The sequence below is a fragment of the Coenobita brevimanus genome, chromosome 65 (assembly GCF_032717465.1).
Source record: "Coenobita brevimanus isolate Jiangsu-jjx chromosome 65, ASM3271746v2, whole genome shotgun sequence".
NCBI classification, from domain to species: domain Eukaryota; kingdom Metazoa; phylum Arthropoda; class Malacostraca; order Decapoda; family Coenobitidae; genus Coenobita; species Coenobita brevimanus.
In genome coordinates, this window is record NC_137018.1 from 48,593,375 (window position 1) to 48,611,679 (window position 18,305).

Genomic DNA, 18,305 nt, shown 5'->3' on the forward strand with positions numbered 1-18,305 from the left:
ATGTACAGCGAGGTTGGATGGTGAGGAATTGGAAAATGTGAGTACGTTTAAGTACTTGGGTAGTGTGATGAGTAATGATGGAGGTTTGGAGGGTGAAGTGCTTGAAAGGGTACAGCAGGGAAGAAAGGTTGCTGGTTCCTTGAAAGCAGTGATAAGAAACAGGGAAGTGAGCATGGAAGTGAAAAAGTTACTACATGACAGTATTGTGATACCAACTCTAATGTATGGAAGTGAAGCTTGGATGTTGTTGGAAGGGCACAAGTCAAGAGTGAGAGCAGTGGAAATGAGTTATTTAAGAGGAGCCTGTGGAGTCACATGGAGAGACAGGCTGACAAATGAGGATATAAAGGAGTGTTGTGGTGTGGATGTGATGGGATGCGTTAGGAGGGACACACTGAGGTGGTTTGGCCATGTGGAAAGGATGGAGGGTCAAAGACTGACAAAGAGAGTGTATGTGAGTAAGGTGGAGGGGGAGGCCGAGGATGAGATGGAGGGATGGGGTGGAGAGGTATATGAGAGAGGGGGATGCAAGTTGGGAGCAAGGCAGTGAAATGGCGGGGGACAGGGCGACGAGGAGGCGATTTGTTTGTGGCCACCCTGAACGGGATTGAGGCGTCTGGCAATAGATAGATAGATAGATCAATCATTTACTATACCTCTTTTTTCCTCTTCACTAGTCTTTTTACGTGTTTCTTGCTCTCAATATATTCAGTTCTTATTTCAATTGAACCCCTGTTCTGTAACCACTCTAGCCACTTCTTCCTCTTTTCTTCCACTGCACTCTTATCCTCTTCATCCCACCATGCCGTACCCTTCTTTGTTGTTACTCTTGCCACACCACACACTGCTTTCGCATTCCCAAGCAATCTCTAAATGCATTCCACAGGCTGTCCAGATTCATTTAATTCCAATTCACTGATTCCACCTCCTCCCCAGTTTTGTCCTGTATTTATATGCCAATTTCTCTGATCCTCAGCTTCTCAACTTTGTCTTTCTCCCTGACTGCTCCTTTCTCTCTTGGTCCACCTCACTCCTCTCAGCTTGATCTTGCATACCACAATCATATGATCTGACAGACCTCCACATCTTCCCCTCACGGCCCTCGTATCAGCAACCAGATTTTTATTATTAGTATTACTTTATCCTCAGCATTTATCCACCTCTCACTACCTGCCTGATCCACATATTAATCTTCATTATTAATTAATCTCTAACTACTGATATACACAGTACCTGCTTCATCCTCAGTTTTCTCTCCTTTGCATTGCCCCTCCCATCTGTGTCTGATCCTTCCATTTGCTTACCTGTGGCCACCTTATGTGAAGATGAGTCAAGGGGCCGCTGACTGAGTAGTACCACGCCTGATGGGTTAGGACTGACTGTGGCGGGGCTGGGGTGATGAGAGGTGATACTGGTGCGGGAGGGCTTAGGGGACGGGGGGCTGCCTCCTGTTCCACTCTCTCGTACTCCATCCCTGTCCCGCAGTGACTCCCGACCAGCCTGGGAGTCATTAAAGATTAAAACTAACAACCAATTCTATATCGCTCCTTCAAGGTGTATAGACCCACGATAGGCTCCAAAGTTCAGTACGTTTAAGCGTAGACAGCCACTTTACTCCCCTGGTGGTGTTACTTATGACTGAAAAAACTTTAAGCTGCTGGAAATCAAACCTATATGATTGACAAAAGTGTCACTCCAACCAGTTAGAAATAAAGGACCTAGTCATCATCATTACCCTGATTTTTTTTTTCCCCTAAATTTTATGGCAAAAGTGCCTTTCTCTCCTTGCAGCTTACTGCAATAAAACATCTCTGCAGGTGCTGATGAGGAGTCCACATGTGGTGGCTTTGTGCACTCTGGGTGGAGTAGCTGCAGAGTCCATGTGGAAACCAAACCTCACAAGTCTCTGCAACTTGCCAAGGGAAGGACCCTGGTGAGGTGCTTTCTACTATGAGTGTGTGTCAGATCCCTACACAGTGTATCTACTGTACAGTACTGTACTTGTAAGACAGCCCCACAATTACAGATGCTTACCTATGGTTGACAGGTCTGCTTGGACAGACAAACCTGAGTTAAGCAAAACCAGCAAAACATTTCTTAGCATTCAACCTTCTGTATCACTGTCAACTTCATATCAATGGAACAAATCTTTAGCCCCAAAGTACAGGAAGAATAAATTACTATCTATCTATTGCCAGACGCCATAATTCCGTACGGGGTGGCCATTTGACTCTGAGTTATTTGTTTTACAGGGAGGGGCACTAACCCTTCACCAACCCACTTGACACGTAGGGAGAATAAATTACTAATTATGATGATTATCAACAATATGGAGTACATACATCTACTCCTGTGTTGCCCCATGAGGAGCGTAGAAGCCCAGGGCTAGGCAAGTTGGTTCTAACATTTAAGAGGAGAGTGACCAGCCTCACTCACCCCTGAGTGGCATTATGTGAGCAGTAAAATTCAACCACCCCTTGAATACAAACCTGCACAAGCTTATTCCGGGGAGCACCTTAATTACCCACTAAACCACCAGGTGCCATATGTTGGTTAAATGGTTACCACCCAGCATAGTAAGTGGTTTCCTGGTGTACAGGAAACCGGCTTGTCATTCAATGTAGAGTCACCCGTAGACAGAAGGAGGAGGAATGAGAGCAGCACTACACCAAGTGAACAACAGAAGTATTTATATATATATATATATATATATATATATATATATCTATCTATCTATCTCTATACAGTACCGGAAATATTATGATGGATTTTTCTGAAAATGAGCATTTTTATGTTTAAACCGCTGAAACTCACTTACAGTTGAAAGTGCATCTGTATTTTGCAAAATCTCTATGTACACATATTTATGTCGGGTTTTGATGTAAAAATAAACCTCTTTATGGCAACACTGATAAAGCAGGGTGGACATGATTGAACTTGACTCAGCTTGGAACCCACAGCGCTGCTTAGAACTTGTTGCAGCATGGATGTGAGCTGCTATTTTCTGACAGCTAACAACATTTATATGCATAAGGAATTTTTTCTATAAAATTTCCACTTTCCTTGTGCATTTATTTTTCTTGTTTTTAATTTCAGGGGCATATTGTTTGTTATACGTGCTTTATTGAAAATGGGAAAGAATAAAGATTTGAGTCCTAGGGAAGTTGGACAAATCAAGATTATGTTGCAGGAAACATGTATGAAACTGCCAAGAAACTGAACATTTCACCATAAGCTGTTAGTTTTTTCATGAAAATAGCAGAAAATGGTTTAAATTTGAACGAAAAAAGGATTGAAGAGTAGCAGAAAAAGGAAAACTATACCCACAGTGAATAGGAAGATAGTACATATGGCTTTAAGAACCAAAGAATATCATGCAGAAATATTGCAAGTTTGACGGATGAGGAGGAAGTGAATCTGCACCCCAGAACAGTGAGTTACAGGCTTCTGGAAGCAGGATTGCGGGCATATTGACCGAGGAAGAAAACGCAACTTACAAAGACCTTGATGCAGTCCCTTTGTTAATAGGCCAAGCAACATGCCCAATTGACTTCAGATGACTAGAAATTGGTAAAAAAGTCTGACTTACAATTCTAAAGTGCAAATATGAGCTATTAAAATAAAATCATATGAAATTTACTAGCATGGAATGATATCTACACAAAAAGTAATGCCTCATCTCAAATTTCTGACACACCACTAGACATCACAATGTTTATTTACTCTCCTTGCATTGATTCTAATGGTTTCTTGTTTCAATTTGCTTCCGTTGGTGTTATCCAATGAGTCCACCATCCAGGTACTTGGCGATTGCATCCAGACTGTCTGACGAAGAGCCGGAGAGGAATTCATGGCAGAATGTCTGAAGAACACCATGAAATTTCCACATAAAATCATGTTCTTGGGGCAATATCAGTGAATGGTATGAGTTGTTTGCACACTGTTGATGGCACCATTAACCAAGACATGTATATCAAGATCTTAGAACTTGCCTCATGCCTCAGACAAGGGAATGGTATGGAAAAAGACCATGGATTTTCCAACAGGACTCTGCCCCATGCAATACACAGAAGAAAGTCAAGACCTGGTGCAAGCAAAATGGTGTTCAGTTGCTACCATGGGCTGGAAATTCACCTGACAGGAACCCAACTGAGAATTTATGGGATGAACTGAAAGATGAAAGAAACAAAGTACCAATAACAGACAAAACTCATCGTATACAGCAACTAATACATGATTGGTTCCATTTTCTAACGGAGACTCAGCTGTCTGAGGCAACTGACAGCAAACCCTTTTCTGTATCCTCCTACTTTCTCTATACTCATTTCAAAGCCAAAGGTGGCTGTTGTGTATACATACGCAACATCTTATCTTGCTCTCGTGTTCCTGAACTTGATTCTTCTGAATTCTCCACTCTCTGGCTTCGGCTTTCCTGTCATTCTCTGACTAAATATATCTGTGCTGTTTACTTATCCCCTAATTCTACTGACTATCAAAAATTCTTCGACTATCTTACTTCTACGATGGAACACATTCTGTCCATTTCTCCTTTCTCTGAAATCTCCATTCTTGGAGATTTCAATGTTCACCACCACCTTTGGCTCTCCTCTCCTTTCACGGATCCACCTGGTGAACAAGCCTACATCTTTTCTATCCTTAATGACCTAGAGCAGCTTGTACAGCACCCTACCCGTATCCCTGACCGCCTTGGAGAGAGCTCCAACATACTTGACCTCTTCCTCACAACTAATCCTTCTGCTTACTCTGTTAATCTTTTCTCTCCGTTGGGCTCCTCCGATCACAACCTTATTACCTTAACCTGTCCTATCGCTCCAGTACGGCCTGCGGACCCTCCAGGGAAACGTCGTCTCTGGCATTTTGGAGCCGCGGACTGGGAGGCCCTCAGGCAGTACTTCTTTGATTTTCCCTGGAATGATTATTGCTTCCATGGCCGTGAGCCATCTGAGTGTGCCTTGCGCATTACGGAGGTTATTCTCTCGGGCATGGAAGCATACATTCCTTTCTCATATCCTTTGACTAACGCAAGAAAGCCTTGGTTTAATCACGCTTGTTCTAATGCTGTCCGCAACAAGGAGAAGGCCTACAAAAGGTACCGGAGCCAACCCACCCCTGAATCACATAATCTTTACATTTCTGCCCGGAATCGTGCTAAGTCTGTTCTTCGCTCTACTAAAAATAATTTCATCCATACTAAATGCTCTCAACTCTCCAACTCGAATTCTTCCCACTCCTTCTGGCACCTTGCCAAAAATTTTCTAACAACTTTACCTCATCATCCTTCCCTCCTCTTTTCTACTCTGATGGTTCTGTAGCTATTTCTTCTACTGATAAAGCAGATCTCTTCGCACAGACTTTCTCCTCCAATTCCACCTTAGACGATTCCGGTGCTGTTCCTCCATCACTTCCCCCCTCTGACTTCCTCATGGCTGACATTAAAATTTCTTCAGTTGATGTATTTTCTGCCATTACTGGCCTCAGTACTAACAAGGCATATGGGCCTGATGGGGTCCCTCCTGTTGTTCTCAAAAACTGTGCTTCTGTGCTTACACCCTGCCTAGGCAAACTATTTCGCCTTTGTCTGTCAACTTGTACCTTTCCTTCTTGCTGGAAGTTTGCTCTCATTCAGCCAGTCCCAAAGAAGGGTGACCACTCCCAACCCTCCAACTATCGTCCAATTGCTTTAACGTCCTGTATTTCAAAAGTTTTCGAGCCAATTCTTAATAGAAAAATTTTAAGGCATCTTTCCTATCACAACCTTCTTTCCGATCGTCAGTATGGGTTCCGTCAGGGATGCTCCACTGGCGATCTTCTCACCTACCTTTCAGACTCCTGGTCATCCTCCTTTCGGGACTTTGGCGAAAGCTTTGCCATTGCACTTGACATATCAAAGGCTTTCGATCGAGTCTGGCATAAATCTTTAATTTCCAAACTGCCCTCCTACGGTTTCTATCCTTCTATCTGTGCTTTCATCGCTAGCTTCCTTTCTGGTCGTTCTATAGCTGCTGTCGTAGACGGCCATCGTTCTTCTCCTAGATCTATCAACAGTGGTGTTCCTCAGGGCTCTGTCCTATCACCAACTCTCTTCCTTTTATTCATCAATGGTCTTCTAAGCTGTACATCTAACCCTATCCACTCATAAGCTGATGACTCCACCCTTCACCTTTCCATTCGGTTCCCGCAACGCCCATCTCAACAGTTACTTCAAGAAACAAGGGATGAGGCTATGGCACACCTAATGTCTGACTTGGCTCATATCTCTGACTGGGGTAAAAATAATATAGTTGTCTTTAATGCATCTAAGACTCAGTTCTTACACCTATCAACCCGACAAAATCTTCCACAGGTATACCCACTGTTTAATAATATTCAGATTAATCCTGCATCATCCTTGAACATGCTTGGGGTTTCATTTACTCGGGACTTATCTTGGAAAGATCATATTACATCTCTTGTAAAATCTGCTTCCAAGAGATTGGGTGTGCTAAGCCGACTCCGCTCTTTCTTTACCCCTGCTCAATTGTTGACTCTATACAGGGGTTTTATCCGCCCCTGTGTGGAGTACAACTCTCATGTGTGGGGAGGCTCCCCACATACAGCTCTTCTCAATAGGGTGGAGTCAAAGGCTTTTCGTCTCATTAACTCTCCTCCTCTTACTGACTCCCTTCAACCTCTGTCTCTTCGCCGCACTGTTGCATCTTTATCTCTTTTCTATCGCTACTTTAATGGTCACTGCTCCTCTGAACTGTCTGCTTGCATTCCTCCACCTCTACGACGGGCGCGTAGCACCCGTCTGGCAGCAAACTCTCATCCCTTTTCTGTCCAACTCTCTAATGCAAGAGTTAACCGTTACTCCCAGTCTTTCATTTATGCAACAGGTCAGCTCTGGAACTGTCTCCCTCTGTCTGTATTTCCTTCTGCCTATGATCTCCAGTCTTTCAAACGTAGTGTGTCCAGGCATCTCAAAATGATCGGATCTTGAATTTGGCTCTCTATTGTATTTTGTTTTTCTCTTGGAGGGAACTGTTACTGCGGGCTCATGGCCTTTGGTTCCTTCTTCCTCGCATTAAAAAAAAAAAAAAAAAAAATCAGCAAAAATCAAGGAACTGTGTTAATCCTACATTTGTGGAATGTCATGAGGTGTCCAGACACTTCTTTCAGCAATGTACTAAAGCAATGTGTGTATATAGATTTAGCAAAATACAGATGCACTTTGATCTGTTAATGAGTTTCAGCGACCTTCAAACATAAAAATGCTCATTTTCAGAAAAATCCATAATAATTTCTCCACAACTGTGTGTGTGTGTGTGTGTGTGTATATATATATATATATAGCCTTGACAAATTCGGAGTATTGGGATTTTCGGATTACTGGAGGCCAGATTGGGGGACTTTTACTGTAGAGAGACAGATAGATAGATATATATGTTATGACTAGAAAAAGAAATAATTTGCCTGCAGTGGGAATCAATGAGCATTTTGGTACATAATACAAATGTACTGGTCATTTTGCTTAATTCCATCAAAAGATCCCCCACACAAAATCAAACTGTTTTGCAAAAAACACAAAAATCGTAAAATGTAGGATGCACACTACATAATTACAGTGTATTTGTTGCCAAGAACCTCACATCTGTGTCCTTCTTGCACTTTCCACTCAACTTCTCTGTCAATTTTACTGCCCTTTCAGCAACGCTGCTGGTCCGTGGTATGTTCAGAGCAGATCTTTCCTTGCTCCAGTGAGTTTCAAGGCACTTCAGTTCTTTATCACTGGTCAGTAGGTTTTCACAGGATATCTCTTTGAATTTCTGATCAGAAAACCACGCCTCTTGCCATCCACAGGCAATAAAGCGTGCTGGTATCTCCAATGTGCCTCCCCAGTTTGGAACCAGAAAATATGCGATTAGGGTTGTAAATTGCCCTTGAATTCAAGTGAGCACTATGTAATGATGGTAGTTTCCTCCATTTGATTTCTGGAAATGCCCCTTGTTCCCTGTAGAATTGGAATGCTTTGCACAATTAATACAGTAATTTGAAGTCATCTCTCCATCCCTGATTTTCACCCATTTCCATTTTCTTACCTGCTTCAAAAGAACTTTGTAGTTCTGCATACTTTTCAATCAGTTCCTCATCGAACTTGTAACTCAAATTTGGCTTAGCGGAAACCTTTGTCACAAAGAAGTCCTAAACATGCATCATGATCCTGTCCAGTATATGATGCTGACATCCAATATATTGAGGCTTGTCCAAACCCTTTTTAGTCATTTTTTCATGTATCCTAACCACAACACCATTCATATGTCCTATGTTTACAGCCGCTGTATCACAAATGATCACTGTAATACTTTACCAGGCATCATATTCATCTAGAACTTTCTAAAGGCCATTGAAAATATCCAGAGCTGATCCACTACTACATTTCATGATTTCCAAACTGATCTTCCTAGTTTTGCTGTGAAGGCAGACTACTTGGTACTCTCTATTGGATAATTTTTTTTCCATCAAACTGCAAACAATAGTTTTTCTCCTCTTGTAGTTGTGATTTGATTTTTTCCTTCTGTTTTTCTCCAGCCCTGACAACGGCACACCATACACCAGACTGCATAGGTGTGGAAACATTACCAACAGTTGAGCACACACTAGATGCTTTATTCGTTGACAACGAATGACCTGTTACCAATTGCATTGCATGGTATGTTGAAGATGGCATCTTCCTTGTACTTGGGGCTTCTTCATTGTTACTGTTCTCTGTATCACTTGTGGTAGTATCTTCAGTTTCAATCTCATATGATGTGCCAACTTGATGTGTTATTGGTGGATGGATTGTCGATAATGCAGCAAGTTTATGTGTAGTGTATTGACTTTTCCACCAGATGTAACTTGTTTATGATACAGTTCCCTATCTTCCCAGCAAAGTCACTCCCCATCAACTTTGGTTATGTCAAAAAGATTTTTCAACTAGCTTTGAAACACTTCTTTTGGCCTACTTTGGTAGCTTTCATATTCACTGATCAGTTTGTTCAGCAGTGCTTTAATTTCTTGCTGACTCAATGCAGGAAAACAATTTTTGCCATAACTGGATTAGTTTGCAATATACTTGCTGAATCCTGCTTTTCTTCAGTTTATCCTCTTCTAATAACAAATGGTACCTTCCCAATATATCACATTTTCATGGCATTCTGACACAAACTTCCTATCCTGGGCAGATTACACCACTTCGTATAATTTGACTTTGGTAGGTTTGCACCCCATTTCTGCGCGTTCTTCACGACAGAATCACAAGATTTGAAGTATGTCATGGTACTGCCATCTCAATAAACACTAGGTACCCTGCAAACACAAATATTTTAAAATATATTGATTTTGACTGAACAGCACAAACTGTAAAAAATGTGCAAATTTAGCCCAATGAAATAAGTTTGTGTGGGGAGGCTTTTTTAAGGGAAATCCAAAACCAACATCATATTTGTGATTTATACATTAAAGTTCATCGCCCAGCATAGCAGGGTTTTTAAAATTAGGGAAATTTATTTTTTTTGTCATAACCCTAATATATATATTAGCGGCAGAGTGACATATGCGCCAAAAATGGCCGATGGTGAGTTATTCCCACCAATATATAGGTGGAGCCTTCTAGATCCTTCCTGTATAAAGCTACATATAAAAAGGACCTTTATGGCTGGCTGGCAGATGGGCAAGCATCGCGTGTTTTAGGCCTTGAAAACCCGTAGAGGAAGTTTGCTCCCACATGGCAGAGGGAAATATGGGCCACGAGCAGCTAGCCATTGGGAGGCTGTGTCTCAGTACTATAGTAGCCGCAGCGAGAAATGAACGCTGTGGTGGGGCAGCCGGGATGACCGGGGATTCCCCCACTGTAGCCATATCCACATGTCACCGACCATAGAGGTAGGATGTCACCGACCATCAGCCACCGCTGCAGCCCCGCTCCATGATCCTTACCCTGTGTCTCTGGCTTTCTCTTTCTCTCTCGGTTTCTATATAAACTGGTGTATTTCCAAAACTAGTTATGAAATTATTATGACTTTTGTTCCACACCACCACTGAGGTAAAAATCAAGGAGAGTTTTCTGTATAAAGGTTTCCCCCCCCTTGTCTGAGGGCAGGTCAGTTCTGGCGAGTGTATAATTATAGGTCAGGCGGAGGTATCGGCAAGGCCGCACTCCCCCGCTCATATGCCACATTTAGGAGGGGGGGAAACCTTTATACAGAAAACTCTCCTTGATTTTTACCTCAAAGGTGGTGTGGAACAAAAGTCATAATAATTTCATAATTAGTTTCGGAAATACACCAGTTTATATAGAAACCGAGAGAGAAAGAGAAAGCCAGAGACACAGGGTAAGGATCATGGAGCGAGGCTGCAGCGGTGGCCGATGGTCGGTGACATGTGGATATGGCTACAGTGGGGGAATCCCCGGTCATCCCGGCTGCCCCACCACAGCATTCATTTCTCGCTGCGGCTACTATAGCCCCCAGCCTCAGCCAGTCCCCCACCAGTGTCCCCCTAAACCTCACACGTGGTTGATGGGCTGCACTGTCCTCTGCCCATTCTAAGTGCTTTTCATTAAAAATTTACAATATGAAAATTAATAAAAAATCAAGAAATTGCATTATTAATATAAAAACTTTCACACTTTATTAGTTTTTATGTTTATTTTTATTTGGATCACATAATTATAACCCATGTTAATATTTTGTGTATGACCCCCAATGGGGGGGGGGTGCATTTGTGTTTGGTTTTGGTTTTTGTTTGTTAGTTTTTCTAAACAGTGGATTCATTAAACTGCATTTTTTGTAAGCATTACATTAATATAAAACAACATTATTTTTTCTTTATATCTTTTATGTACACATTCTTCAAATTTAAGCTTTAATTACTTGAAAATAACCCCCTGGTGCATACGTCACTCTGCCGCTAGACGCTTCATATATATATATACAGTAATCACTCCAATATCCGGATCAATAGAGCCATCGGTAGGTTCGGATATTGGTTTTGTCCGGATATTGGGCCCCAGCTTATGGACTTGTACTTACGGACCCTAACACAGAGAAACACCTATACAACTCCCTCCGGACATGCATAGCACCTATTTAACACCCAAATCACACCAATAAGGCACATAAATGACTGAAATAAATGCAATAGACACATAAAATGTGGGTTTAGAAGTATGTTCATACATTAATAAACATTCTGGTACTTATGGACTCTAACCGAACCTAACCTAACCGAACCTAACCGAACTCTGAAAAACACATTCCTACTGCACATGCATGAGGTAAGTTTAGTATGGAAAGAAGTACAGTATGACACTTTCTGGTAAGTATAGTATGGGAAAAATACAATATGAAACATTCTGGTAAATATAGTATGGAAAATAGTACAACATGAAACATTTTGGCTACTTACAGCAAGTCCCTGGCCACCTCGATGAATAACCGCCTCCTCTCTCGGACTCTGACAGTAAGAACGATTTCCTGAAGCACTTGCACTACACTCTTCCTGAAGTCTTGCACTGAACTTAGTCACTAACACACAGAAGTCCGTTCTTTTCACAGTGTTCACTTTAGTCCAAATAATGTTCCATTAAATTTAAGTGTTGCACATTAACTTTTCCCAAGTTTTTTTAAGTTTCCAAAGCCAAAACAAGAAGGTTAGTTACGTTAAATTTCTTTTCTACTTAGTCTTTCTCCCAACTTGAAAACCTTAACACAACACACCGTTTTTTTCACTGCACAACACTCAAAATTCCCGTGTGGTCTAGTGGAGAAGTTCTTGCTGTTTATTCACTGTCAGAGCCGAGAGTATCACTGGCAGGCGTCCAAGGGTGCATCGGTGGGTAGTGGTGATGGCGTACCGACTACAGAAGACTCTGAAGACAGCCGCAAACTCACGTCGACGGTGACTCCACTGTAGCTGATGTGCTGGGCTGTGGCTCGGAGCATGAGGGCCTGTCTTGGGGAGGCAACGGAGTGGAACCAGGGCTTGGCACAGCGGGGGTCACGGGCCTGAAAAAACTGTCAATCGTTGACTGACGCAAGGACCGACGATTCTGGCGATTGATGATGCGCTGCCGGAAAGCACGCACTTCCTCCACGAGTCCCAAGGGCCCCATCTCCCTGTCGCAGTCCGGGTGTTCCAGGTAGTCTGGACGAACTCTAGATGTTCCCGGAGTGCGCTCAGCTTGGGGATGGCTGGAGTAGTGTCCTGCTGGGCGGAGTCTGCATCATCATCGCCTTCGTCGTCAGGATCTTCAAGTTCGGGACTGACACCAGCAACCGAAGACGCGATCTCGATATCAGACAACGTCTGATACCCAGGATCGCCCTTGTCGTCGTCCAACCACTCACGAACATCGTCCACATCAACATCGTCGCCGTGCGTACGTGGCCGTGCATGGAAGTCATCCACGTCAAACCCTAGGAAATCGTACTCCACATCTGTTCCGAGAAGCAGACGAGACCAACCATTTTCAAGAGTTTTCACAGGGACTTCCTTCCATGCACTAGCCCCAGTTGTACAGCGCAGACTTGATGTTGTAGCGGCGAAAGGTTTTCAAAGTCCGCTTGCCTCAGTGTCACGTCCTTCCCTGCGCTCGTCCTCGTCCTCGAGAACCACCATCACCTCGTCCAGGAACTTCCGACGGTACAGGCGCTTTGTTGCCACGATCACTCCTTGGTCCATTGGTTGAATGAGAGCAGTCGTATTAGGTGGCAGAAACATGCACCCTAATACGGCCATTCTCAGCAACCAAGTCCTTGTCTTGCGGGTGGGCAGGTGCATTGCCGAGGAGAAGGAGAGCCTTTACCTGGTCGCGAGGAATTCCCAGTGTCTTCGTCTGGTAATGTATGACCTCCATGGCTTAGTGATGGTGAAACCAGTCTTTGAAAATCACAGCTGTGAACCATGCTTTCAAAGAATGGTACCATACGACAGGAAGGACATCCATCACCCACGAAGGCACCGAGGCTGCTTTGCACGGCCAACAATAACGGGCTTAAGCCGGTGCATGCCGTTAGCATTGGCACAACACAAAGCAGATATCCGTTCCTTAGAAAGCTTTGCGGCCAGGTACACGCTTCTCCGTCTCATCGGCGAGTGTTCGTTGGCACCGAGCGATAGAATAGGCCAGTTTCGTCAGCGTTATAGACTTGACCGAGAGTGAGGCCCTCCCTGTCGATCAAGCCTTTCACCTTGTGCCGTCCCTCCATCCTCGTTAGCGTCCAATGCTTCGCCATGTGCTTTACGGTTAGTAAGGCCATGTCGCAACGAACGCGAAGAGCCAACCCTCGGATGCCTTGAAGTCTAGGGCGTCGTGAAGCCTTGCAAACTTCTCAGCAGCAGCCTTCAGCTCCGTTCCACGTACCATCACACCAGCTGCACGTTGCTGTCGATACCAAATCAACGTGGGCGGTCGAGTCTGCATGCCCTTGGGAGTAAACATAACCTTCCTCTCACGTTGCGTTTGCTTCTCGACGAAGTCAGCCGTGTACTGCATGAGCTTGTCTCGGGAACGCTTGATATCAAACAAAGTCGACCGGGCCAGGTTGAACTCGGAGAATGCGAGAGGAAGACCAACCCGCATCAACCTTCTCCAATATCTCCCGTTTCTTCTCCAGAGTCAACACCACTCTCTTCCTTTTCTCAGGAGGCGGGGGCCATCATCACACACACTAAGAGTAGGGCAGAGAGCAGCAGGAGGCCTTGCAGCAAGTACGGCACCACCACAAGCGAGCACGTGGGCAGCCATGACGAAGAGCGTAGGTCTTGTCGCGGTGAGAGACAGGCGGGAAGTGGGGAGGATGCAGCGGCGCTCTATCGGACGTCGGAGGAGAATGAACCAAAACAATGCTCTCACGCGGCGCGCGGCAAGTTCAAATTACGGACGGCAAAAAATCGATTTTTTTCCAATTTTTTGGATTTTCGGACCATTTTGGGAATGTTTGATCCCAGGACGATAAGGTTCGGTTAGTGGGGATGTTCGGTTATTGGGCGTCCGGATATTAGAGTGATTACTGTATATATATATATATACACAGTATATATACACAGTATATATATATATATATATATATATATATACAGTAATCACTCTAATATCCGGACGCCCAATAACCGAACATCCCCACTAACCGAACCTTATCGTCCTGGGATCAAACATTACCAAAATGGTCCGAAAATCCAAAAATTGGAAAAAAATCGATTTTTTGCCGTCCGTAATTTGAACTTGCCTGCGCTACTGCCGCGTGAGAGCATTGTTTTGGTTCGTCATTCCTCCGACGTCCGATAGAGCGCCGCTGCATCCTCCCCACTTCCCGCCTGTCTCTCACCGCGACAAGACCTACGCTCTTCGTCATGGCTGCCCACGTGCTCGCTTTTTGTGGTGGTGCCGTACTTGCTGCAAGGCCTCCTGCTGCTCTCTGCCCTACTCTTAGTGTGTGATGATGGCCCCGCTCCTGAGAAAAGGAAGAGAGTGGTGTTGACTCTGGAGAAGAAACGGGAGATATTGGAGAAGGTTGATGCGGGTTGGTCTTCCTCTCGCATTCTCCGCGAGTTCAACCTGGTCCCGGTCGACTTTGTTTGATATCAAGCGCTCCCGAGACAAGCTCATGCAGTACACGGCTGACTTCTCGTCGAGAAGCAAACGCAACGTGGGAGAGGAAGGTTATGTTTACTCCCAAGTATGCAGAGATCGACCGCTCCACGTTGATTTGGCATCGACAGCAACGTGCAGCTGGTGTGATGGTACGTGGAACGGAGCTGAAGGCTGCTGCTGAGAAGTTTGCAAGGCTTCACGACGCCCTAGACTTCAAGGCATCCGAGGGTTGGCTCTTCGCGTTCAAGTTGCGACATGGCCTTACTAACCGTAAAGCACATGGCGAAGCATTGGACGCTAACGAGGATGGAGTGGACGAGTTTCGGCACAAGGTGAAAGGCTTGATCGACAGGGAGGGCCTCACTCTCGGTCAAGTCTATAACGCTGACGAAACTGGCCTATTCTATCGCTCGGTGCCAACGAACACTCTCGCCGATGAGACGGAGAAGCGTGTACCTGGCCGCAAGCTTTCTAAGGAACGGATATCTGCTTCGTGTTGTGCCAATGCTAACGGCATGCACCGGCTTAAGCCCGTTATTGTTGGCCGTGCAAAGCAGCCTCGGTGCCTTCGTGGGGTGATGGATGTCCTTCCTGTCGTATGGTACCATTCTTTGAAAGCATGGTTCACAGCTGTGATTTTCAAAGACTGGTTTCACCATCACTTCAAGGAGGTCATACATTACCAGACGAAGACACTGGGAATTCCTCGCGACCAGGTAAAGGCTCTCCTTCTCCTCGACAATGCACCTGCCCACCGTAAGGGACAAGGACTTGGTTGCTGAGAATGGCCGTATTAGGTGCATGTTTCTGCCACCTCAATACGACTGCTCTCATTCAACCAATGGACCAAGGGGAGTGATCGTGGCAACAAAGCGCCTGTACCGTCGGAAGTTCCTGGACGAGGTGATGGTGGTTCTCGAGGACGAGACGAGCGCAGGGAAGGACGTGACACTCGAGGCAAGCGGACTTTGGAAAACCTTCGCCGCTACAACATCAAGTCTGCGCTGTACAACTGGGCTAGTGCATGGAAGGAAGTCCCTGTGAAAACTCTTGAAAATGGTTGGTCTCGTCTGCTTCTCGGAACAGATGTGGAGTACGATTTCCTAGGGTTTGACGTGGATGACTTCCATGCACGGCTACGTACGCACGGCGACGATGTTGATGTGGACGATGTTCGTGAGTGGTTGGACGACGACGAGGGCGATCCTGGGTATCAGACGTTGTCTGATATCGAGATCGCGTCTTCGGTTGCTGGTGTCAGTCCCGAACTTGAAGATTCCGACGACGAAGGCGATGATGATGCAGACTCCACCCAGCAGGACACTACTCCAGCCATCCCAAGCTGAGCGCACTCCGGAACATCTAGAGTTCGCCCTAGACTACCTGGAACACCCGGACTGCGACAGGGAGATGGGGCCCTTGGGACTCGTGGAGGAAGTGCGTGCTTTCCGGCAGCGCATCATCAATCGCCAGAATCGTCGGTCCTTGCGTCAGTCAACGATTGACAGTTTTTTCAGGCCCGTGACCCCGCTGTGCCAAGCTCCTGGTTCCACCTGCCTCCCCAAGACAGGCCCTCATGCTCCGAGCCACAGCCCAGCACATCAGCTACAGTGGAGTCACCGCTCGACGTGAGTTTGCAGCTGTCTTCAGAGTCTTCTGTAGTCGGTACGCCATCACCACTACCCACCGATGCACTCCCTTTGGACGCCTGCCAGTGATACTCTCGGGCTCTGACAGTGAATAAACAGCAAGAACTTCTCCACTAGACCACACGGGAATTTTGAGTGTTGTGCAGTGAAAAACGGTGTGTTGTGTTAAGGTTTTCAAGTTGGGAGAAAAGACTAAGTAGAAAAGAAATTTAACGTAACTAACCTTCTTTGTTTTGGCTTTGGAAACTTAAAAAAACTTGGGAAAAGTTAATGTGCAACACTTAAATTTAATGGAACATTATTTGGACTAAAGTGAACACTGTGAAAAGAACGGACTTCTGTGTGTTAGTGACTAAGTTCAGTGCAAGACTTCAGGAAGAGTGTAGTGCAAGTGCTTCAGGAAATCGTTCTTACTGTCAGAGTCCGAGAGGAGGCGGTTATTCATCGAGGTGGCCAGGGACTTGCTGTAAGTAGCCAAAATGTTTCATGTTGTACTATTTTCCATACTATATTTACCAGAATGTTTCATATTGTATTTTTTCCCATACTATACTTACCAGAAAGTGTCATACTGTACTTCTTTCCATACTAAACTTACCTCATGCATGTGCAGTAGGAATGTGTTTTTCAGAGTTCGGTTAGGTTCGGTTAGGTTAGGTTCGGTTAGAGTCCATAAGTACCAGAATGTTTATTAATGTATGAACATACTTCTAAACCCACATTTTATGTGTCTATTGCATTTATTTCAGTCATTTATGTGCCTTATTGGTGTGATTTGGGTGTTAAATAGGTGCTATGCATGTCCGGAGGGAGTTGTATAGGTGTTTCTCTGTGTTAGGGTCCGTAAGTACAAGTCCATAAGCTGGGGCCCAATATCCGGACAAAACCAATATCCGAACCTACCGATGGCTCTATTGATCCGGATATTGGAGTGATTACTGTATATATATATATATAAACTTCTGCACCTGTGTCCCATCAACGTTCACCCAATCACAGCTCAGCATTCAAGCTGGAGGTATGGCTCAGTTCTTGTGTCAAAGAAATGGACTTTAATGGAGAGTAAAAATTATCCACAAATCCTAAACACTATATACAGTATTAGCATTCACTTGCTACAAAATCAGGAACAAAGAGATACTATCTCTGAAGAGACAGCAGTGAGAGCAAAATGCATGAGTGAATGATTATAAGTACCATTAACTCACTTACCATCCACTCAATCAATATAGTGCTACTCTCGGGTGCCTGCCCTTTCCTCTCTTCCTTCTTTCCATCCTTCCTCTTCTGTCTTTCTTTCCTTCATTCTTTCCACTTCCTTCTGTCTATGGGTGACTCTGCACTGAGTAACAAGCCAAATGGTTTCCTGTACACCAGGAAACCATTTACTACATTAGGTAGTAATCATGTGACCAAATTATGGCAGCTGGTGGTTTAATGGGCAATTAAGGCACTCCAATAGGATTAAGCCAGTGCAGGTTTGTATCATTCAGGTAGATAGACAAGGATTGTGGAAAGTATTAAGAATATATGGAGTTGATGGGAAGTTGTTGAATGCTGTGAAGAGTATGTATGATGGTGCTAAGGCTGCTGTGCGTGTGGATGGTGAACTGAGTGGATTTTTTTCTTTGAAGGCTGGGTTGAAACAGGGATGTGTCATGTCTCCATGGTTGTTCAATCTGTACATGGATGGGGTAATAAAAGAGGTACAAGGTAGGGTAGTGGATGTTGGAGTGGCCCTGGTAAGAGAGGGTAGGGCTGGAAACTCCCTGTACTGTTGTTTGCAGATGATACTGTGTTGTTGAGTGAAGACGAAGGGGAGCTGTAAGGCTTGGTGGATGAGTTTGGGAGAGTGTGTAAGAAACAGAATCTAAAGGTGAATGTACGGAAGAGTAAAGTGATGGTCTTTGAGAGAGGTGAAGTCAGTGAATGTACAGCAAGGTTGGATGGTGAGGAATTGGAAAATGTGAGTACGTTTAAGTACTTGGGGAGTGTGATGAGTAAGGATGGAGGTTTGGAGT

At 44.6% G+C, this 18,305-nt stretch overlaps 1 protein-coding gene across 1 annotated transcript in view; it reads right to left on the reverse strand.

Moving 5' to 3' along the window:
• Positions 1-18,305, reverse strand: part of Spn (protein phosphatase 1 regulatory subunit spinophilin) — a 159,383-nt gene that overhangs the window by 18,840 nt on the left and 122,238 nt on the right. The window contains exon 23 of the mRNA XM_080276511.1: positions 1,305-1,500. Within this exon, the coding sequence (XP_080132637.1) occupies positions 1,305-1,500 (196 nt within the window). The remainder of the gene's footprint in view (positions 1-1,304; positions 1,501-18,305) is intronic.